Here is a 23,753-nt window from a genome sequence, read left to right as displayed (position 1 = left end):
GACTAAGCTGCTAAGGGCCCTTGATGGAATGTTGGGCTTTCTTCCAAGGCCAGGCAGGTTTGCAGCTGATCCATAAGTTTTGAACTTCCTTATAATGCGCCCAATGGTGTCTCTTGGAATATAATACCCAAGGCCCTCAGGTGTGATGAAATAATCTCCTCTCTCAGCTTTTGTGGAAGCTCCTTTGTCTTTCCCATTGCAAATTGCAACTCACCTTGAATACTTTCATGGGTAGGGTTCATATATGCATCACAGCTGAAGCAAATGAAGGATCATTATGGAGTTCCCAAAAGCTTAATTATATTTCAACTCCAATTTAGGCCATAAAAACTGTCAGACAGCTTTAAAAACAACAATATTATATAGTTGTTGAATAATTGTGACATGGCTATCTTGACAAAATATACTGTTACACACAAATACTACATCATGCATTTTCCGTGTTGATTTTATGTATCACTTAACTCATGAAGAAGTCATCCGAAGCAGAATCTTGCACTTTGAAAAAACTTGAATTGATAAATCCTTAAAATCTTTGGGGGTTGAATGTTTCTGATTGCAACTGTATGTGGCGGAGTTTTTTCCTGATTTTTTCACGTGTCACATGTTAGAAGTGTCATCAACCCCCCACTCCCTTCTAATGAATCCCGAATGGGATGATTTCTTAAATGTGTAAAAAAGATAAAAAAAAGGAAAACAAAGTCTCTGGATGAAGAAGCGGTGCTATCCATATAGAAGACACAGACAAAGACTGAACTTTTGGTGATAAGGGCCAAGGCCTGTGTGAATGTGCTGAAAACAAAAAAATTTGATCTCTGCAGGAGAATTATGATGACTTCCTGTCTCTGGCTACTGCACCATCCATCGTGCTCCGCCGATTTCTTTGTTGTTTTGATCTTGGTTGAGCAGAGAATCTCTTGCTGCATTGTTCATGTGTGAAATGCAAACTCTGGAGAAAGTCAGGGCCCAATTCCCTGAAAACGGCCTGTGTCTGTGCTTTAACTAACACCACTGGACCTTGGTAATCCTCATTAACTTTAATTTGTGTGTGCGCTGATGCCCATCAATAACCTCTCGCATTACTGTGTGATATTGTCATTGTCTGTATTCCAAAATAGATAGTATATGTTTTACAGAGGTCCATTGCTCAGTAAGGTTTTGTGACAGTTGACTTACTACAAAACTCAGACTGGTTCTTGTATATGTGGTCAGAATGATTATGCTACCTACAGCTTCTCTCTATTTTCTGCAATCACCCATCATTTCGGCATCATCAGTGTAGTACATACTTCTTCTGTGACATTTTTATCACTTTGGTCTGTTTCACTTTACTCAATCTATCATTTAGATTCTTGCTGTGAGCATTTCATTTATAACACTCATATATCAGTGCATTTTGTCACTGGCAGCAACGATTAAATCACTAACCCTGTTATCTTGATCTCCTAATTTTGTTTTTTGTAAATGTTATATTTGAATGAAAGCAGTCTCCTGTTTGTAGTATGTTCTGTGCTGTAAGCTCCAGCATGTTCACTCTACCATTACTGACAATAATCCATAATTTAATTTACCTTCCATTATGCTACAATGTGTATTCTAATCAATGCTGCAAATACCCTTATCTTTCTGATGTTCTCCTTTACACGTGACATCTATTGCACTTCTGTCCGTCCTGGTAGAGGGACCCTTCACATGTGGCTCTCTCTGAGGTTTCTTGTTCTTTTTACACTGTTCAAAGTTTTCACTGTAGTTTTTCCTTACTCTTGTTGAGGGTTAAGGGCAAAGGATGTCACACCATATTAAATCCATATGAGACAAATTGTGATTTGTGAACATGGGCTATACAAATTAAATTTGAATTTGATTGATTGATGTTTGGCCCTGGGAGTGTATAATTAGCACATACTTCCTCCCACAATGCTTTGACAGAGCCATGCTAACATATTACTGAATGCAGACACAGATTACCACAGCACTCACTGCATGCTTGCTCTTTCGTATACTATATTTTCTGGTCATTTATGATGTGACATATAGAATACATGCACAGTATCTGACAACACAGGTGCATCGAGTAATGTATACATTATAGTACAGGGAGGCCCTAAAAATCTGTTTTTGGTTGCTGTGGATATAACATTATCATTTAAATCTGATTAAGCAGATGAGCTGTTTGAGAGATATTGATAACATATTTCCTGTTGAAATTGTTTAACAGCATAAAACTCTTAAATCATGATATAGACATTCTTACATTACAGTTTTTGTATGAATTTATCCAAGAGTAGAAGGAATTTCAGTCAACATTCATTCTCATTTTTGGAGTTTTAACAGTCAAATAAGTGATTCAGTGATAGTTATCTGTACATCATTGGATATATTGAAAACAGGACATGTTCATAGCCAATCCAGGATACTTTTAACAGAGCCATTTTAGAAAAATGTGATGTCTCAAGTTGTAGCCAACTTTCTCCATGTCAATCTTATAACGAAATATTTGGAGCAAAAAACACTCAGAATTCAAACTTTCCGTATGGTTCTTATATCCAGAGAACAAGGACAGTGCACTTAAACCATTCTTCTGCATATTATATGCCTGTTGAAAACCTGCCCACAGACACCAAATGTTAATTTGAAAGCCACTGAAATACACAATAGCTGGGACGTGTTCATCACATATGTCTATGTGTGTGTTTTTAAACTTTGCACAACTGTCTGCCCTACCTTCATACCTTTTTATGCTAACCAAGGCTAACTACCCCTATGCTCTATAGGCTACTTCAAGCATACAATTGAGAGTATAGCTAATGAACTGACAGTAGTTTTCAATTGTCAATTTTGTTGTTTGTTGTTTGTCAGTTTTATGCTGTCTCCCTCTCTTTCAAAGCTCAAGTCTCACAGTTCCCTTACATCTTCCTTATGTTCTTCCCACGGTAGAAGAAGGAGATGGAGGTGTTGCGGGGCTACTTGTCGCTCCACCAGGCTGGGGATAACCTCACTCTGAAGTGGACCCCCAACCAGCTCATCAATGGCACATTGGGAGACTGTGACCTGGAGAAAAGGTATTATAATATATATATATAAAGATACATAGATATATAGATATGTATATGTATATCATCTATCTCTTTTCAAAAAATGTAACAACATACATTTAGTGACACACATTTTTCAACTGCAACTAAAGTTTAATTTTCCACCTTGCCTTACTAATCAAAAACATATTTACCTGACTTTAAGTATCTACTGGGACTACGCACTGACTGTTCCTCTGCGCCAGATTGTCTGTATCCACTGCCATCAGCGCTGTGAGTATAATGCTGCTTCTGCTGCTCCTCCCGCTCCTCCCATCAACCCTCCCTCACAGTCATGTTATGCTGCATCAGTGACTTGGAGCTTACTGATGCAGCATTAATAACGGTCATATCTATTTCAATATCACTTTCAATGTTTTTTCGTTGTGACCGCTTCTCAACTCTCCTTTTTATGTTTTTTTGTACATCAGCTGTTCAGTTTCTCTCTACCTATCTCATTCTAGTGTACTATGTTTCAGCGGATATTGGTGGTACACTAGTTCTGGTAAGTCAGGATGGGATCCAGAGGCCGCCTCTTCACTTCCCCCCTGGTGGTCACCTCCTGGCTTTCCTCTCCTGCCTGGAAACAGGTCTCTTACCGCGTGGTCAGCTGGAGCCCCCCCTCTGGTCCAAGAAAGGCAAGGTGTGTCAGTTTTATATCAGCACTCATTTAAATTTTAGGATAACACCTGGCATTACTATGTGTCCCATATCCAGATTCTATCTCCATATTAGTTTAGCCTGATGTACACCCGTTATTAAAGCTAGGGTTGGTTAACCTGGCAAAGCTAGCATGAGCAGGAAGCAAGACATCCCTACCCTTCTCCTTTCAGCCCTCTCCTCACAGTATAAAGTGGACCACAATTGCCCAATTAGACAAGTGGACCCCAATTGCCCATGTTAAATTATTCATAATAACAGCAGCAGGGGTAGCAGCAACAGTGCTGCATATGCAACTTGAGCCATCCTCATTGTTGTATGATAGTAGTGAAAACAGCTGAACAGTTATATTAGCTTGGGGTAAGTACCATGTAGGTCCAATGTCTGTGGTTTAAGAGGGGATTGGGAATTGACTGGTCAGTAACATCTGGACCTTCCAAGACCTTCCTTTTAAAGTCACCTTTTGTTGTCTACAGAAGATGCAGCTACCATCTGAAAAATGTGCTTATTTCTTGTTGTGTAATGCAACTGTGTAATGCGTGTTCTCTGGCTCACTGTGTATCTTTGTATTTTTATAAATATATCTGTGTCCTGCAGGGAAAAGTGTTCCCGAAACTGAGGAAGAGGAGCAGTGCTGCCCGACTCATTGACCAGGACAGGAATGGTGAGGAGCAGACAGCTGCTGACTATGTGTTTCGCATTGTCTACCCAGGATACCACTACGACGCAAGTAAGTAATACATTCACAATGTAATATATATTGTTACAACAATGTAACACTAATCTCTGTGATTGCTCTTTAAATAATAAGTGAACCTGTGTTTAAAGATAATCTTCCAATGATGTTTTAACAAAGTTTGGGTGTAGTGTGCTGGCTACCCCACAATGCACATCTTGAGGCCTGTAGGACGGAACTCTTCTAACTGTGTTCTCTGTTGTCCCACTGGTTCAAGCAGTCACTATAAATTACCACCACACCACGGGCAGCCGCGCTCCGTCGCTGGACGATGACGAGGAAGAAGAAGATAGGCTCCATGCTATGATCTCAATGATCTGCTCGCGGAACCTCACAGACCCTAATGTCATGAAAGGTTTTTATCACCTTAACACACCCATCCATTCCCAGCCCCCCCCACTCCTGAGACCTCACTCCAGCTTCAGATGTCCCTCCCCGCCTTCCACCCCATTGCTCTCTCAAGTCCTCTCCCCACCTTTCCTCCCAGCCTCACTCCACCAGCTTTGTCAACCTGTGTGTGTGCTGCCAGACGCTGAGCCCAACAGTGTGGAGTGTGCTGGCACTGGCTTTTTTAATAAGGACATGGGAAGTTTAGGATGATCAACAAAAATCTAAAATGCAAAGATTATTTAAAGGTATGATTTTGGACAAATATAAGCCGTGTCGAAAAGGTAGAAATGCTAACATTAGAGAGCATGATTGGTATAGATCTAAACCAGTCCACCAATCACTGAGATGACTGTCCCCTGTCTCTAACTTTGAATCAGAAGGTTTGATGTAGTTAAAAAATCTGCCATATTGTTTTCCAAAGGGAAATTGGCAGTAAGTTATGGTAGCGTTAGCAGTTGTTTAAGTGAAAAGAAAATTGTGGTTAAAAGACGAGCTCAAAACTTCCTAGTATTAGTACTAGGCTTGTCTGGTATTATAAATGTGAACCTGGGCATGGAGTTCAAGACAATTGTGGACCTGCAATATACCGATGAACATATTCTGAACTGTGTTGTATTCGATTTTGTCGAGTGTCAGATGGCCTTCATCTGTTTGTACATTGGCTCAGTTGCATATTACGTGGAGTTGATTAGAAAACTGGCAGGTTTTAGTCCCTCTGGGTAAAAATCTACTGTTCTGGGGGAGAAACTTTGAATTAATCAAGTTTTGGCAGTATGACAGCCAAATTATAATGCTACTGACGTTTACAAATGCCAAATACAACATGTATTCCTTTAACTTTTTGTGGCTGCATACTCTTGTATTTATCTAGTTTCAGGGGTCATTCATGTTTTAAAGTTTTCTCAGACTTCAGACAGTGTCCTCTAAAGCTTCATAAACATTCATTATTACATTGTTTTGTCTATTAATCTACCACAGAAAGATTATAGTATGGCTGAGGCGGCTGCTTCCAAGTGTCAGATGGAGGACAGGAAGAGGAGGAACACAATGAAAAGAAGTTTAGAAACACACCATCTTAAAGCAGTAGTCACAAGTAGCCTGTTAGAATAGCTACTTGTGTAAGTAGCCAGATGAATCCTTTTATGTTAAGATTTACAAATTTATTCCGACCATTCCATTACATCCACTCAACAATGAAATACATTGTCAGCCTTCTTGTTGTCTAGATTTGCTGTGTGTGCGTTCTCATTTTTCTGGACATTGCAAACTGGCTCAAGAGCATCCTGCTGTCAGAAAGTGTCTTCCTCACACATTTTGACCGATATTTAGTAAATGCCTGTGCAGATGTTTATACACTTCCTCTACATCCCTCATGTCTGATTTCACTCTTTCTTTGCCTCTTCTCTTTCTCACCACCTCTAAGCTCTCCAATTTTATGCGTTTGCTTTACAGGCATCGTTACTCAAGCCTGTGAATACACACTGGAGACTAACGCTGTTAGATGAACAGACTTGTCCGTCAACTGGTTTCATCACTGATTCAAACTTACCTAGGTCTCGTCAGTTATGTGAAAGGCTTTTTGGCTGCTTTACATTCTGGGATTTGCAGAGCTAACTGCCTTAAAAATATCCGAGGATACAGCTGGTGAAGTATGCCTCAGCACTGTTGGGTTTTATGTTTTCGTGACAAAAAATAGCTTGGAGAATTTGCTTAGTTTTTATTTACTTCTTTAATTTGACTTGATTCTGTTTCCTTTTTTTTGTCCTTACATTTCTCACTTGCAACATGCTTGACAGTTTTTGCATGGGAAATATGCACCCGTCTTGTTGTTCTTTAAAGAAGGATTGTGTGTTTCTGCATATTTGTGATTGAAAATCCTTTCTCTCAGCCTCCTCCTCTGTTTGTTTTGATTGCTCTCTCGCTTTTCACTGACTTCCTGGGTTGTTTCTCCTTTGTTTGTGCAGTCGTTTGCTGCGATGCTGTTCACTGTAATTCTTCACTAAACCCACCACCCCTCTTCCCCTCCCCTTGTCCCCTCCTCCACCCCTCTCATTACGGTCCTGTGGGGTTCCGCAGTAGTAGAGATGTGGAGTCCTTGTGTGAGCAGGGTTGTATAACTGAGCCCAAAAACACTTGTTGATCACATATAGTCCTAAAGCAAAGGGAACAAGGCCAAATTTTGGTCTCGCTCCAGCATTTTTTTCTGTTTGCTTTTTTTGTTCTTAATATTATTTGTTTTTTGGGGGTTATTAAACAACCAAAATGCAGCTTCATATTTATGACAGGTCATCAGCTCCAACCTGAAGAATTAAGGTGAAGAGCATATATTTAATGTTGAAGTTGTTTTGTTTTTTGCCTTCCCTTTGTATGCCTTTTTACTGGTGTCCATTCTTTTTTGTTGTTTCTGAGATGATTTAAATTGGTCTTGTTCTGGCTTTATGCATTCTGCATGGCCTGAGCATCAACCTCGTCCCTGCCCTCTCCTCCTCTTTCACTTATCTTTTTCTTCCTCTTCCATTTCCCCATCTCTTCTGTTTGTGTGGAACGTCCCTCTGTGCTCTGCTCTCTCCTCTCTCCCCTCTGAGTGAACCGATCCAGCATGGCTTCCCAGTCTTCTCTCTGCCTGTATCTCCCACAGCACTGTTACCGCTTCCTTAAGTGTCCCCCTCCACTTTTGGTTTCCTCTCCACACGTGTTTTTGCAGCTCTCACATGTAACATTAGTGTAAAATGTCTATCAATCAACTCATCTCCTGATTCATGAATAACAAGGAGCAATACATGGAAAGATGTATTTATGGTTGAGCTGAGGGACCTATGTCATAATATGTAAGACATAAAACATAGCCAGTGTGAAAGAGTGTGATACATGAAAACAACATTGTCCATTGTGTCTCACAGCACTGAGACCTCTCTGTCTTCTTACTTTCCTTCTCTCTGGTTTAGACCATGGGGAAATGATGGAGATGCAGGGGTTTGGCGGAAGCCCATCGTCATGGCAACAGGCCGAAGTAATCGCTCATGAGTCCCTGTGCCAGTCCTGCTTCACCGCTGGTAGCAATGTGTCATTAGACTACCCGGCTGGCTGTACCTGCATACACGAACCATCAGACATTCACACGTATGCACTTTCATTACATGTTCATGCGCACTGCAGTTGGTCGTTTTCATTATAATTTATTATTAGAAACAGACTGGGGTTAGTGGAGTTTATCATGTGGGAAGCATGACAAGTGATTTCATTTTAAAAGAACAATCTAACATCATGATGTCATCTGCTAAAGGGGGAGAGGCTGTGCAATCTTATCCTTGATCAGATCAAATACAATTTCGAAAGGACAGCTTTGGTTTTGGAAAGTTGTGGTTTTGTTTTCTCTATTTCTGACTTGTGAATTGAGAGATTGAACAAACGATTGATCGTGAAAATAATTTTTTTAATGTCAATCTCTGCAGAAGAAAACACGATTAGTGATTCACTGGATTCCAGTGTAGCACTTAAGTGCTACACATTTTTTATTCTTGTAAAATACACAAAGAAAAAGTAAAACAACAACAAAATTCTACAATATAAAACTTAACTCCTAACAGCCAGTGTACAGATACACTACACAGGACGCTTGCATGAGCATCTGTGGTCAACAAAAGATGAAAACACAGACTGGTGGTGGGTGTGTCTGCTAAGAGTCATTAAGGGAGAGAGAGCCATACAATCTAACTGTCTCAAGACTTGAGTCTTTTAGACAAACACAACCCAAAGCCTTCCCCTCCTTTAGCCTTATGTCTGAATGTGGTGCCACCTGGATGCACGTTAAAGCAGTAGTGTTTTCATTATATGATGATGATTAATGGATAATGAAGCTACATTTTGCTGAGTTTATGATATTAGTCATATATTAGTTATGTTTTAGCACTTATTAGTGTCTAATTCTGCATGATCATAATCTCAGTATTTTTCAGACAAATCTGTTATTGATAGTAAGTGAGGAAATGGTTGTGAATGCATTACAATCTAAGTATGCTTTACAGTACGTATAACACATTCATGAATATGGTCTATACCAGGGGTGTCCAAACTACGGCCCGCGGGCCAACTGCGGCCCGCCATCCACTTTTAATTGTCCCGCATCAATGTCTAAAAATATAATGTATAAAAAAAAAAATTTAATTTTTTTTTTTTTTTTTGAAACTCAAAATTTAGTAGCGCTCAAATGGCACTTACTTAAAGCACTTTGTTTTGCTTAATGGGGCCAGGCTTCTTCGACAGGGGAGAGGCCGGTGCATGCTTCTGCGTTTTCAGAGACACTTCTTTCGTGCTTGTGTGCATTCACCAATTTTTGTAACTATACGACAAAGCTATGCAGCACGCAAGGCTGTGATTGGTCCGCTAACTACATCCTTTCCAGAGTCATATATCCGGTTTCATGCCCCTTAATACCGGCAGAAACCAAGGAAGATTTATAAGAACGGATATGGACCAAATAGAAGAGCACTTGGCAGAAGAGATCTGAAAGTATGACCACTTGTATAACCCGTCACTGACTAAATACAAGGACACACAGATGACCTGCAATTCCTGGAAGATCTCGGCTGACGTCGGTTTGCAGGTCGACGAGTGTACGAAGCTGTGTAGAAAGATCAGGGACAAATTTGTCCTCCAGAAAAAGTAATAAACAGTCGACAAAGACTGCCATACACAAAGAAGGTGTCTCTAAGGTTGTCTTCGACAAAAAACTTTACTACACCTAGTGGTCTGGCGGTGAATTGCTTTGCTGACTTGCTAGCTGTCCCTCAGAACGCCGCCACGCCCCCCTGCCCTGAGCGACGCGACTGTCAGGGCAGGGGGGCGTGGCGGCGTGAGTGGCCCAGTCCTTGGTATTTTTTTCTGTATGTGGCCCTCGGGACAAAAAGTTTGGACACCCCTGGTCTATACTCATGAACCAAAATAGACTATTTATGTTAATATAGTCAAAATAACTGGAAATCGAGTCCATCTAATTTACAATATGTTCCTCATTTTAGGGTGAGGTCTTCCTCGTAAATGACTCACTTTTTTGTCACTTCTCCCTATTCTAAAGTTGCCTCCTTTTTAGACATCATGCTGACTACAATGTACTTTGTAATAAAGAGCCATTAGTCCCCTAATGTTTATGCTAATATGCAACTAGTAATTGGTGAATAGGCATTATCATGGCGACAATATTTGACCTCATCTTCCAAAAGAAAGGGACTTTGAAGTCACAGATTTCATGGAGCCAGAATCTATGCAAACCATATCAGAGGAATGATTTGAAGACCAACCATGGTGGTGGTTACCATGGTGATAATGGGTGACCTTTTTCCCACCAGTATTCCTCTAAAGATGCTCTGCCAGAACATGAAGAGGCAGATAGTCTCCAGAGCCTTTTATGGATGTAAGTACAACATGCTACCACAGCAGACTACTTATGTCTACCTTGTTTATGAATACTGAGGTTCTTTGATGAATTGTGTTGATAAACACATTTCTGCTGCTGTCACACAAGGTAATATATTGCATCTATTAGGGGCCATCTTAATAAATGCTTGTAATCAATATCTAGCTCTTTTTTATTGGTTCTCAAAAGTGTGACTAGTCTGTCATTATAAGGAATTTGATTTGACATGTATTTATTTGTTTATTTTGTTACAAGAATGAATAAGACTTTATCCATAGACTAGAGTAAATACATATCTATTACATTATTATATAATAGACATTACATTAGATTTCTTATGAAATTCTACTTGTGAAGAATTCAAACCAAAATTACAACAATTTTATTTCAATTCCATTTTATTTGTATAGCACCAAATCACAAAATACATTATCCTAAGGCACTTTACAGAGTCAGGTTACAATGTTAGAGAGAAACCAAACAGTTCTTATAGCAAACACTCTGTGACAGTAGGGAGATGAAAACTCCTCTTCAAAATTAATGAATGGCTCAGTGCACTTTAGTCTGGATAGAGTAATATGTTTGCTGACCGTAATGTAATACAATATACAATAATTCCAAATAAATCGAAGGAGTGTGCTGTTCTAAGGATCATTTTAATTACAACATCAGTATGAAGGAGTTGGAATGTACATTCATTTTGATGCCATAAAAGAAAAAAGAAAATGCAACTTTAAGTGATAATCTGTATATAATAATATATGTCAGCATAGAATTAAGACACAAAGATTTGGGGCCATTCCGCAGCATTACTCAGCTTTTTTTGTCTGTGTCTGTAAATGAAGACAAAAGATCATATCAGTTATGTGAAGGTCTGACATTACGAGACCTTTTTTTTTTACTGTGTCAGTCACTATGGGTTTTTTTATGTGCTCTTTCAGTTTGAGAATAGGACTTGATTTCAAATTAAGATTTTGTAAAGCTCTCACTAAAAACCTGCACTCATACTCAAGTAGCCCGTGCTTATGCTTAGATTTGTTTTACTAGTGCACAAACTGTGTACTTGCACTTAAAATATTTTGTTGAATGGATATATTTCCTGTTGTCCAGCTTTAGCTCTGCTGTTGGTTTTCTTCTTCAGTGCTTGAATTTTTGTCTGTCAAAATTCCCAACCCATATATGAACCTGGAGCACAAGAAATCAGTGTGCAAGCACACAATTTGAGCACAAACGGGGGCTATTTCAGTGCAAGCACAGGGTTTTGAGTAACAGCATTAGAAAATTGATAAATCAATACGTGAAATCAATAAGTCCTGCCTTCCAACTGAAAGACCGCGCTGTATAATAAAGAGAGGGGATAAAACCCACCCGACATAGACATTCAGGGCCTAATGTCTCCACCTTCCTTGTTCAGTAAGCAGCAAGGTTAATGTCATAGTAAGATAGCCTTGAAGGAGAAGTGTAGAACTCTGTGAGATTGTAGGAATTTACAACAGGAGACGTCTTCATTGACTTTAAGATAGCACTGTTTAGTAACTATACTCCCGCCCTTTGAGTGTATTCTTTATATGAACATCTGTTTTCATCATTGGTACACTTCAACTAAGAGAGACAGAATTGGGGGAAAGAATCCAGGAAATCACATTGTAGGATTTTTAATGAATTAATTGTTAAATTCATCGGTAAAATAATTATTTGGTCACCTACAAACAAGCAAGATTTCTGGCTCTCACAGACCTGTAACTTCTTCAAGAGGCTCCTCTGTCCTCCACTCGTTACCTGTATTAATGGCACCTGTTTGAACTCGTTATCAGTATAAAAGACACCTGTCCACAACCTCAAATAGTCACACTCCAAACTCCATTATGGTCAAGACCAAAGAGTTGTCAAAGGACACCAGAAACAAAATTGTAGACCTGCACCAGGCTGGGAAGACTGAATCTGCAATAGGTAAGCAGCTTGGTGTGAAGAAATCAACTGTGGGAGCAATTATTAGAAAATGGAAGACATACAAGACCACTGATAATCTCCCTCGATCTGGGGCTCCACGCAAGATCTCACCCCGTGGGGTCAAAATGATCAAAACAACGGTGAACAATAATCCCAGAACCACACGGGTGACCTAGTGAATGACCTGCAGAGAGCTGGGACCAAAGTAACAAAGGCTTCCATCAGTAACACACTACACCGCCAGGGACTCAAATCCTGCAGTGTCAGACATGTCCCACTGCTTAAGCCAGTACATGTCCAGACCCGTATGAAGTTTGCTAGAGAGCATTTGGATGATCCAGAAGAGGATTGGGAGAATGTCATATGGTCAGATGACACCAAAATAGAACTTTGGGTAAAAACTCAACTCGTGTTTGGAGGAGAAAGAATGCAGAGTTGCATCCAAAGAACACCATACCTACTGTGAAGCATGGGGGTGGAAACATCATGCTTTGGGGCTGTTTTTCTGCAAGGGGACCTGGACGACTGATCCGTTTAAAGGAAAGAATGAATGGGGCCATGTATCGTGAGATTTTAAGTGAAAACCTCCTTCCATCAGCAAGGGCATTGAAGATGAAACGTGGCTGGGTCTTTCAGCATGACAATGATCCCAAACACACCGCCCAGGCAACGAAGGAGTGGCATTTCAAAGTCCTGGAGTGGCCTAGCCAGTCTCCAGATCTCAACCCCATAGAAAATCTGTGGAGGGGGTTGAAAGTCTGTGTTGCCCAGCGGCAGCCCCAAAACATCACTGCTCTAGAGGAGATCTGCATGAAGGAATGGGCCAAATTACCAGCAACAGTGTGTGAAAAGCTTGTGAAGACTAACAGAAAACGTTTGACCTCTGTCATTGACAACAAAGGGTATATAACAAAGTATTGAGATGAACTTTTGTTATTGACCAAATACTTATTTTGCACCATAATTTGCAAATAAATTCTTTAAAAATCAGACAATGTGATTTTTTTTTTTTCTTCTCATTTTGTCTCCCATAGTTGAGGTATACCTATGATGAAAATTACAGGCCTCTCATCTTTTTAAATGGGGAACTTGCACAATTGGTGGCTGACTAAATACTTTTTTGCCCCACTGTATGTGTTTGTGTGTCCATGTCTCATCTTCCATCAGGGCTGGCCTACTGTCGACACCTGTCCACTGTGCGGACTCATCTGTCAGCTCTGGTCAACCACAACATTGTTCCTCCAGACAGACCATGTGAGGCGTCCGGGGGCCTCAGCAAAGACGTGTGGAGCAAGTACCAGAAAGACTGCAAGGTGGGTAAAGCTGGATTGAGCTCATGGAAAACTGCAGAAACTCACCAAACATATAAAATAAATAAAGATATCTTCTTCCATCACACTATGACACCCTTACACCTCCCAAGGCGGGAGATTCAGAGGCAAGACATCCAAGCAGCTTGCCAATGATTATTCTTCATCATTTTGTACGGTGGGGTAGTCTTATTTAATGCAGTATCTTATAAAGTGTGATAAATTGTCACAACCTGTCAGGAATAGTCCTTAAAAGAATAATAAGGAGCAAAGGTTTCTGTCCTTCAGTCTATTTTTGAGAAATAAGGCAACTTGATATAATATTAATAGTGAAGATTTTAAGCACATATTAGATTTTGGTAAACAAATGTGAAAGAAGTATCTTGTTTATAAAGAGCAGAGCATCTTGTCAGGAGTGGCATGTGAAAACTAGAGGAAGAAAAGCATTTCACCTTTCTGTCAATCAAGAGTTGAACATCTTTATTTCATGTGTGTGTATGTGACTGTGTGTGTGCATGCTTCTTAAAATATGTTGGGGAGGAAATTAACTACATTGTGCAACTAATGCAAATAGTGCAAATAGTGTCTTGTCTTTTATAGTTTTTGCCATTAATTTAGATGATATACATCTAATAATTTCTTCTTGTTTTAAGTGGATGGGAAAGTGATGGTCATCAGCGCTCACTCAACACTAAACATGTTCTTAGTAAACTTATTAAACTCCTTAAAACCTCATATCTGTCCATTCATCAGCTCATTGTTAAATAGGTGTCTATATTGTCCTCCCCTCATACACAGTATTCTGTATCCTCTGCTAATGTAGTTTTATATTAATTAAGTGTCAGAAATCATGTATTGCTCCTGCAATCTCCACTATTTCCTTCACTCTAATGATAATGTAATGAGCTTCAGTAAAATTAAGTCTCATTAAGGATTATACAAGATTATAACTTTATTCTTATAGCACTTATTTAAACAAAGTTACAAAGTGCTTCTCAAAAATATACAAGGCAAAAAGATGATAGAATTATAATAAAACGGTGTTCAATTCAGTTACATTTTAAGGGTTGAATCATAACATAATATGGTCAAGGCATTAAAATGTATGGCAGAGCAGCCACTGTAATAACTCATCAGCTCCAACAAAGTCATCATTACTTATTTACAAACCTGTACTTGTATCTTCCCCAGTATAGATCACTCTGTTGTCACCGTCCATTATTGATGCACTTCCTCTTCTTCACAGCACTCACACCAAGATTCTTCTTCTTGTTTGTGTGTTTGTGTGTCTAGAACTATAAGGAACTGGAGCTGCTGAGGCTGGTTTACTATGGTGGAGTGCAACATGACATTAGGAAGGAGGTCTGGCCTTTCCTGCTGGGACACTACAAATTCGGCATGGGCAAAAAGGACATGGGACAGGTATAGCTCACTCACGCAGGCACGCAGACACATACACACACACAGACAATATAAGTTGTCTCCAAACTGGAAAGGCAGTGTTTGATTGCCCTTTTTTCCTGTAAAGATCGATGCAAAGATCAGTGAGCGTTACCAGCAGGTGATGCAGGAGTGGAAGGCTTGTGAGGTGATTGTTAAGCAGAGGGAGAAGGAGATGCAGTCGGCCATCTTTGCCAAGCTGTCCTCAGGCAGCAGCATTGACAGTCATGTCCTACGACTGGTTCACAGAGACTCCACACTCAGTAATGAGGTAAGGAGGCTCAACACAGTTTGATGCAACATCCAAATCATACTTACAATCAGGAACATACATATATACTGTATATACACTACCCTTCAAAAGTTATGGGTCACTTAAAAATGTCCTTATTTTTCAAAGAAAAGCACAGTTTTTTTCAATGAAGATAACATTAAATTAATCAGAATACGCTCTATACATTGTTTATGTGGTAAATGACTATTCTAGGTGGAAACGTCTGGTTTTTAATGAAATATAGGTGTATAGAGGCCCATTTCCAGTAACTATCACTAGTGTTCTAATGGTACATTGTGTTTGCTAATCGCCTTAGAAGACTAATGGATAATTAGAAAACCCTTGAAAACCCTTGTGCAATTATGTTAGCACAGCTGAAAACTGTTTAGCTGCTGAGAGAAGCTATAAAACTGGCCTACCTTTGAGCTAGTTGAGTATCTGGAGCATCACATTTGTGGGTTCGATTATACTCTCAAAATTGCCAGAAAAAGAGAACTCGCAAAGTTTGAAGAACAAAATATATACAGTTTTTTTCAATAATTTCAAATAAAAATCATTATTTCTAACCTTGTCAATGTCTTGACTATATTTGCCATACAGTTTTATAGTGACCTCAACTGTAGAGGTGGTAATGTTCATCACACTTACCTGGATTTGACAGAATGATAATCTCATTCTTAGCAATCTTGGGCTGATCGATTTATGCTGAAGCTAGCAGATGAAGAATAGTCTTGTATCCAAGGTGGAAACACACTATTTGCCTGGTGTCATGGATACTCAGTTACTCACTGGTGTTAACAACAATGATTCATGTGTGTGTATATATATATATATATATATATATATATATATATATATATATATATATATATATCAAATTGGGACCTGAACCTTCCTACTGTGAGTTGACATGGCTAACCACTTTACCATGCCGCCCCATTTATGTAGTCAATGTATATACGCTCCTGATCAAAATCTTAAGACCAGTTAAAAAATTGCATGAAGAATTTGCATTTTGCACTGTTGGATCTTAGGAAGGTTCTAAGTAGAGCTTCAAAATGCAAAAAGAAGAAATGGGAACAAGAGACCAAAAGTTGTGAGCAGGCAATTTATTGAAAACAACAATTTAACTCAAATAGGCTGTTCATCAGCTGATCAAAAGTTTAAGACCACAGCCTTTAAAAGCCAAAATCTGTGCAAAAATTTGGATTCCATGTCATTTCCTGTCAAGTAATCACACTGTGAAGATCTCTTGATGGCAAAGGCAAAAAAGCTCACCGTCTTTGAACGTGGTAGGATTGTTGAACTGCATAAACAAGGCCTCTCACAACGTGCCATCGCTGCTGAGGTTGGACGCAGTAAGACAGTCATTTTGCATTTCTTAAAAGATCCTCAGGGTTATGGAACAAAAAAATCAAGTGGTAGACCCAAAAAAAATTCACCGGCGCTGAGCCGGAGGATCCGAATGGCTGTCCGTCAAGACACGGGACGATCCTCGTCTCAAATTAAGGCCATTACTAGTGCTGACTGCAGCCCAATAACCATCAGACGGCATCTGCGAAGGAAGGGCTTCAAAAACAAGAAACGTCTTCAAAGGCCACGTCTCCTTCAACGCCACAAAATTGCCCGTTTAGACTTTGCAAGGGAGCACCAAACATGGGACATTCAAAGGTGGAAGAAAGTTTTATTCTCTGACGAGAAAAAATTGAACCTTGATGGTCCTGATGGCTTCCAACGTTACTGGCATGAAAAGGAGATGCCACCTGAGATGTTTTCTACGCGGCACAGTGGAGGGGGCGCCATCATGATCTGGGGTGCTTTTTCCTTCAATGGAACAATGGAGCTCCAGGTTGTGCAGGGGCGTCAAACAGCACCTGGCTATGTGGAGATGTTGCAGCGGGCATCCCTCATGACTGAGGGCCCTCGTCTGTGTGGTAACGACTGGGTTTTTCAGCAGGACAACGCTCCACTTCACAATGCCCGTCTGACCAAGACTTTTTTCCAGGAGAATAACATCACTCTTTTGGACCATCCTGCGTGTTCCCCTGATCTTAATCCAATTGAGAACATTTGGGGATGGATGGCAAGGGAAGTTTACAAAAATGGACTTCAGTTCCAGACAGTGGATGCCCTTCGTGAAGCCATCTTCACCACTTGGCGCAACATTCGCACTAGCCTTTTGGAAACACTTGCATCAAGCATGCCAAAATGAATTTTTGAAGTGATCAACAATAATGGTGGAGCTACTCATTACTGAGTCAGTTTTTGACACTTTAATTTCTGTTTTAGGAGGTTTTTGGTTGTTTTTGAGCTGTGGTCTTAAACTTTTGATCAGCTGATGAACAGCCTACTTCAGTTAAATTGTTGTTTTCAATAAATTGCCTGCTCACAACTTTTGGCCTCTTGTTCCCATTTCTTCTTTTTGCATTTTGAAACTCTACTTAGAACCTTCCTAAGATTCAACAGTGCAAAATGCAAATTCATGCAATTTTTTAACTGGTCTTAAGATTTTGATCAGGAGTGTACTTGGCTATTTTAAATCTTTGGGTGAAGTAGTGCAAATATTCCACATCGATTAACTGATGCAGACTGCAAAGATATAAAGACCATCACTGCTAAAAGAAATGTCCAAATGCAGTAACACAAATAGGCTGATATTGAATTCATAATTAGATGACTCATTTAATCATAAAACCCAGGGAGCTTTATATCACCTTGTGTTTCATACATGTTAATTTTGCTTGATTGGGCTTAACAATCTAAAAAAGGTGCAGTTATCCTCTATTTTCAGTTTGTAACTGAGAGATAATTATTAAAGTCCACATCCTCTATCATTGTATCTCCAGGTGTTCATGTCAGTAGATGAGCCAGACGCATGCAGCAGGGAGACCCCCAGTGGAGAGGACAGTACGCCCACTACGACCACCTTGGTCCCTCCTGCTGCCCTCCCCCCAGAGGAGCGTCCTCTAGTGGAGTTTGACTCTCCAGACTCGGGTCTCCCCTCCTCCAGAAACTACTCAGTGACCTCTGCTCATTCCCAGATCCTGTCAAGCATAGACGACGGTCAGAGCATGGAGGAAGGGGGGGGTGGTGATGAGGGCAGGATTCCAGGTGGGCTGGGGCGGCGTGAGGACTCTCTGACCGAGGACAGGCTGTGTTGCCAATTGGACAAACTGGTGACAAATGGAGCACCTGCTGAGGGGATATCACCATCACTGTCGTCATATACAGTACGTCTGTTTTGAATATGACTTAAAGGCTAAAACTATGCCAGCTTTGAGAAGGAATGAGTGACCTCAACTGTAGAGGTGGTAATGTTCATCACACTTACCTGTATTTGACAGAATGATAAACTCATTCTTAGCAATGTGGGGCTCATCTATTTATGCTGAAGCTAGCAGATGAAGAATAGCCTTGTATCCAATGTGGAAACATACTTTTTGCCTGGTGTCATGGATACTCAGTTACTCACTGGTGTTAACAACAATGATTCCTTTAAACAGATTGAGCTTTTGGACATAGTCGCCCTGAACCTCCACAGGATAGACAAAGATGTACAACGCTGCGACCGAAACTACTATTACTTCACTACAGCCAACCTGGAGAAACTACGCAACATCATGTGCAGGTTTAATAATAATATTAACAACTATAGCAAACTCAAGTAAATATACTGACTCTCAGTGTAACATGCACAGATAATGTATTGAGTTAAATGTAATGTGTGTCTCATCCCTGCCTGCAGTTATGTGTGGGAACATTTAGAGATGGGCTACGTTCAGGGTATGTGTGACCTGCTCGCTCCACTCATGGTCATCCTTGATGATGGTAAGAAGAAGGGCTCCTCCTATAAACACTAGTAATTGTCAAAAGTTCAGAAACAGCTCAGTCCCAGTATCAGTTGGCATGAACAAATGAGACATTTTGAAGCTATGTGTTGAAGTTCATGCAACAATGAAATCTATGCATGAACTAGATTCTTTGTCACAGCAGTCAAACATCACACAATGTACGATTTTTTCTTATTTATTATATTGATATTAAATATTGAAATTGTCAGTTTGTAAAGTTGACTCACCCAAAACCACAGCAAATTGTAAATGTATTAATGAAAAAACTGATTCAATTTAACAAGCAGCCTCTCCACTAATCTCAACCAGTCAAGGCGGCCCACATTTAGTCTGGTTCTAGAGGTTATTTCCTGTTCAGGGGGAGTTTTTTTCTCTCCTCTGTGGCCAAGTGCTTGCTTGTCGTTGGAACTTTTTCTGCAAAATATAGTAAGGTGTCGACCTCACCACGTAAAGAGTCTTGAGATAATATATGTCTTGATTTGGTGCTATTTAAATGTATCTACTTATTCCTCAATTTTCAAATAACTTACAAATATTCACAGTATTATTTATTGAATTTTTCAGGGCATACCATTGGTCTCCACACACAATGCCCTCTTCTGGGGATGCAAATATGAATGTGCAGATGGTACAAAGTAAAAAGATAGACAAAAAGAACGACTAAGTAAACCTAACAACAGTCAATGGAAACCAAAATCATCAACACATTGAGGGTTCGACAAAGAGCGTTCATCAATCTAATAAAAATGGAATAAACAAGCCTCCAGTGCTCTGTAGCAGTCAGCGTTTATGAGTGGGGGCTCAGGGGGTGAGGCAGTGTTAAAGGTCAGTCTATGGACCTTGTTAAACATGACTTGATCTACATACTCACATAAACTACATTTATTTAAATCGCGGCTCAAAAGGCGCCATCAGATCTTTGGGATAACTGGTTCAATTTTACACAGTCTGTAGGTGCTTATCTTCTGCAACAACAGTCATGCTTCACATCAAGCTGAATTACAAAGCTTTTATGAGGCTGGAGACATTTTGTTTACGGGTTGTCTGTCCGTCCTTGCAGTGAATGCTATATCTATAAAAGGCCCTGACAGAATTTCTTTCAATTTTGTTCAAACATTCATGTGGACTCAAGGATGAAGTTTTAGGCTTTGGAGACAATGCACATATGTGCCTTGTGAACGCGATATCTCCGGAATACTTTGAAAGAATCCAAAAGGTCAAGTTCATGGTGGCCTCACAAAGTATGTTTATGTTTTTCTTGAACATATTTTAAGATTGTCGCAAACATTGACTTTGACTCTTAGATGAACTGAAATCATTTTTGGTGACTGGACGTCAAAGGTCAGGTGACCACACGCTCCTGTGAATGTGATATATGAGGATTACCCTTAGGGAATTTCTTTAAATCTGGCACAATTCACATGGACTCATGGATGACCTGATTAGAATTTAATTGTCAAAGGTCAAGGTCACTGTGACCAAAACACATTTTCCCTTGTGAATGTAATATCTCAAGATCTCAAATACTTTTGATAAGTTGTCACTTGGAATCAGAGATTATCTCATAGATTTCAGTGGTCAAAATTAAGGGTCAATGTGACTTTATATAATCTGGAAAAATACATTTACGTAGGCGGAACTGCAATGGTTGGTGGAGGAATACAACCGCAGTACGGTAATTCTAGTTTTGAAAAGTTGTGTAGTCTACATTTTTCCGACGCTTAACAGACCTCTGAGCCACCAGGCAATATATGAAAAAATTACATTTAAGTAAATCATTCAAACTTATATATTAGCCACACATTATAAAATCTTAATTGTAGATGCACCAGGCAGGATGAACACAGTTTTCTAACTTCCCTCTGCACCATTGACTCATAATAAAAAACAGTACACACAAAACATTCAGCACACAAACAATAAGAAGTGACAGGTATTGTGGGACTCTGAGGAGGACTCACTTATGATCAAGAATAATTCTGAAGTAGCTCCAAAGCATTACCACAGAAAAAAGTTAACAGCCCATTCAAAAGAGGCAGGTTTAGAGCAGAAGCTAAATTGCACTAGTACAATTGATTTGAAGTATAAGTGAAGTGTCATTGTTACAGAGTTGAATTGGATTATGTAATTACAGTGTTATCCTGGTTACTTGACCATATGTAATTCCTCTGTGTGTGTGTGTATGTGTGTGCGTTAGAGAGCCTGGCGTACAGCTGTTTCACTCAGCTAATGAAGAGGATGAGTCAGAACTTCCCTAATGGTGGAGCCATGGACACACATTTTGCCAACATGAGGTCACTGATCCAGGTGATAGACTTTTATTGTGTTTGTTTGTCTATCTGAAAGAGAGAAATAGATAGAAAGTGAATGTGTCACTTCCACTAAAAGCCATGGGCGTTGTCTTTGTTGTCAGATCCTGGATTCTGAGCTGTTTGAACTGTTTCACCAAAATGGAGATTACACTCACTTCTACTTTTGTTACCGCTGGTTCCTGCTGGACTTCAAGAGAGGTGAACAACCTTTCCTTTACTCTCACTGACCTGTGTTCTGTGACTTATTGAGTTGTCGGCTCCAAAGCTGCATCAGGTCTTTGAGTAGTGGGTGGCAGAAAGACTCACACATTTACAGTTTTTGAAGATGGGAAGCTGAAAGTTATAGAACCCCTATAAGTTTGGGTTACAACTGAAGTGCACACTGCACAGCATAGACCTCTAGCAGGCTATGTGCTTCAGGTGAAGTTCACAACTGAAAGAAGTTATATTCAGTGTTACACAAGTACAAAATCTTCAAAAGGAGTAGTAGTTGTTGTACAGTTATGTTGTTTGCCAACTGACAAGAGCGCTCAGAAGAAATGTTACAATAATGATGTTTGTGGGTTTGTGTGTGTACAGAGCTCCTGTACGAGAATGTGTTTGCAGTGTGGGAGGTGATCTGGGTGGCTCCCAGAATTTCCTCGCAACACTTCGTCCTCTTCCTGGCCTTGGCACTGGTCACAGTTTACCGTGAGATCATCATGGACAACAACATGGACTTCACTGACATTATCAAGTTCTTCAATGGTAAGTAAGACACATGTGTAGTGTAGCCTATATTGCTTATTTTTCACTATTCTGTTATGGCTGCTGTGTTGGTGCCATTCTAGGTTATTCAGCATCCCCCTGTGGGAAGGGGACAACACATTTGTGAGGTTAATATCGTGGGATTTATACAGTTTTTAGTTGTTTTATGGAGAACATTCTTTCTACTTTGCTACTCTGTTTCAGTTGTAGTTTGTGCAATGGGAGCATTGGGATTCCAGTAAAAAGAGGACAACTGTTTGTTGTTTGTAAGTGTAACATTAGTGTAGTACTTTCAGCAAAGATATTTTCTACCCAAGTACTATACTTAATTTTAAATGAAATAATAATCATGTTTATGGAATATTTATTGTCACCTGCTACTCCATAGTATACGAATAGTTTAAAATACAGAAACAGTACAGACAAAAATCTCAGTTTACTTCAAGCATTATAGATTTAAGTAAAATAATAAATATTACATAATTGCTAAATGGTTTAAATGTGGTAGTAGTACCAATGCAAACTTGACAAAACCTCAGGTAAAAAAAAGTGAGCCCAAAATCTGAAATGAATTTGGAACATGACAGATAGTTTGAATGAGTCATTAAGCTCATCTGAAATAAGTTTTAAAAAGTTTTAAAATCACTGAAGCAGCTTCCATGTTCAAACCTGCAGAAAAATATTCATATGCTAATTTTCCACAATGAAAACTGCACAGCAAACACATACAGTAAGATGAAAAAGGAGCCCTTACATACATTTCAGATGCAGTATATGACTTTATTCCACAGGCCAGATCTTTAGATAATAATATTCCTCATTCATACGGCAGATATGCTTTAGACAAACTAGTTCATGGTGTCATCCAACCACATCTGGTTCACAGTTAAGCTTGTTTATTACAGTTGAGGCTGTGTTATGCTTTCTGTGTGAGTGCAGTTGTAAAACCTCTTTAATAGTGTGTCTGATCCACAGAGATGGCTGAGCGACATGATGTCCAACACATCTTGAAGATAGCACGTGAGCTTGTCCACAAAGTTCAGTCTCTGATGGACAACAAGTGATCGAAGAGCAAGAGGAGGAGAAATGGGATAATGCAGAGGGAGAAAATGTTTTCTCTCCCAGAGTGACTTCCAGAGCTCTGTTGATCCAGAGAAGGTCAAGAGGGCTCAGGTCGCCTCCCTGTCCAATGGAAAGTCCTGGGAGTGGGGCCGCGGTGCTGCTGAAACAGACTGACTCTGGAGCTTGGCCTGGATCTGCTTACATTTACCTTCACATGGAATGCTCATGGTGTCCGTTCAGACATGTGGCTTGGTCTGCATGCTTGTAAGTTTGATCACACTGTAAGCACATTCTTGAGTCTCCCCAGTCTTGCAGTTTGTGTGTGTGCATGAAAACACAATACACACACACAAATACAAACACACACATGCACACTCAATATTAGTCATTAATCAGTACTTCGAGTTCTAGAGTTTCACCCTTTTCCTCAACTCTGAAACAGAATATATTGGATAGAGGCTGACGCGTTCTCAGTGTTTGTTGGATGTGTTCCTCCAGCAGAGGCCAGTAATGTTCAGGATTTACACAGAGGAG

At 39.8% G+C, this 23,753-nt stretch overlaps 1 protein-coding gene across 1 annotated transcript in view; it reads left to right on the top strand.

Annotated features, from left to right (window-relative positions):
• Nucleotides 1-23,537, top strand: part of sgsm2 (small G protein signaling modulator 2) — an 85,136-nt gene extending 61,599 nt beyond the window's left edge. The window contains exons 9-25 of the mRNA XM_061073399.1: nt 2,938-3,062; nt 3,241-3,308; nt 3,554-3,717; nt 4,332-4,464; nt 4,688-4,825; nt 7,806-7,980; nt 10,206-10,270; nt 13,391-13,536; nt 14,827-14,955; nt 15,062-15,244; nt 18,094-18,477; nt 18,751-18,875; nt 18,993-19,075; nt 21,296-21,405; nt 21,512-21,608; nt 21,990-22,157; nt 23,133-23,537. Coding sequence (XP_060929382.1) covers nt 2,938-3,062; nt 3,241-3,308; nt 3,554-3,717; nt 4,332-4,464; nt 4,688-4,825; nt 7,806-7,980; nt 10,206-10,270; nt 13,391-13,536; nt 14,827-14,955; nt 15,062-15,244; nt 18,094-18,477; nt 18,751-18,875; nt 18,993-19,075; nt 21,296-21,405; nt 21,512-21,608; nt 21,990-22,157; nt 23,133-23,221 — 2,382 coding nt within the window. The 3' untranslated portion in view covers nt 23,222-23,537. The remainder of the gene's footprint in view (nt 1-2,937; nt 3,063-3,240; nt 3,309-3,553; nt 3,718-4,331; nt 4,465-4,687; nt 4,826-7,805; nt 7,981-10,205; nt 10,271-13,390; nt 13,537-14,826; nt 14,956-15,061; nt 15,245-18,093; nt 18,478-18,750; nt 18,876-18,992; nt 19,076-21,295; nt 21,406-21,511; nt 21,609-21,989; nt 22,158-23,132) is intronic.
• Nucleotides 23,538-23,753: the final 216 nt, after the last annotated feature.

The sequence above is a fragment of the Limanda limanda genome, chromosome 6, assembly GCF_963576545.1.
Source record: "Limanda limanda chromosome 6, fLimLim1.1, whole genome shotgun sequence".
Lineage (NCBI taxonomy): Eukaryota > Metazoa > Chordata > Actinopteri > Pleuronectiformes > Pleuronectidae > Limanda > Limanda limanda.
This window is presented reverse-complemented; position numbering and strand designations above follow the sequence as displayed.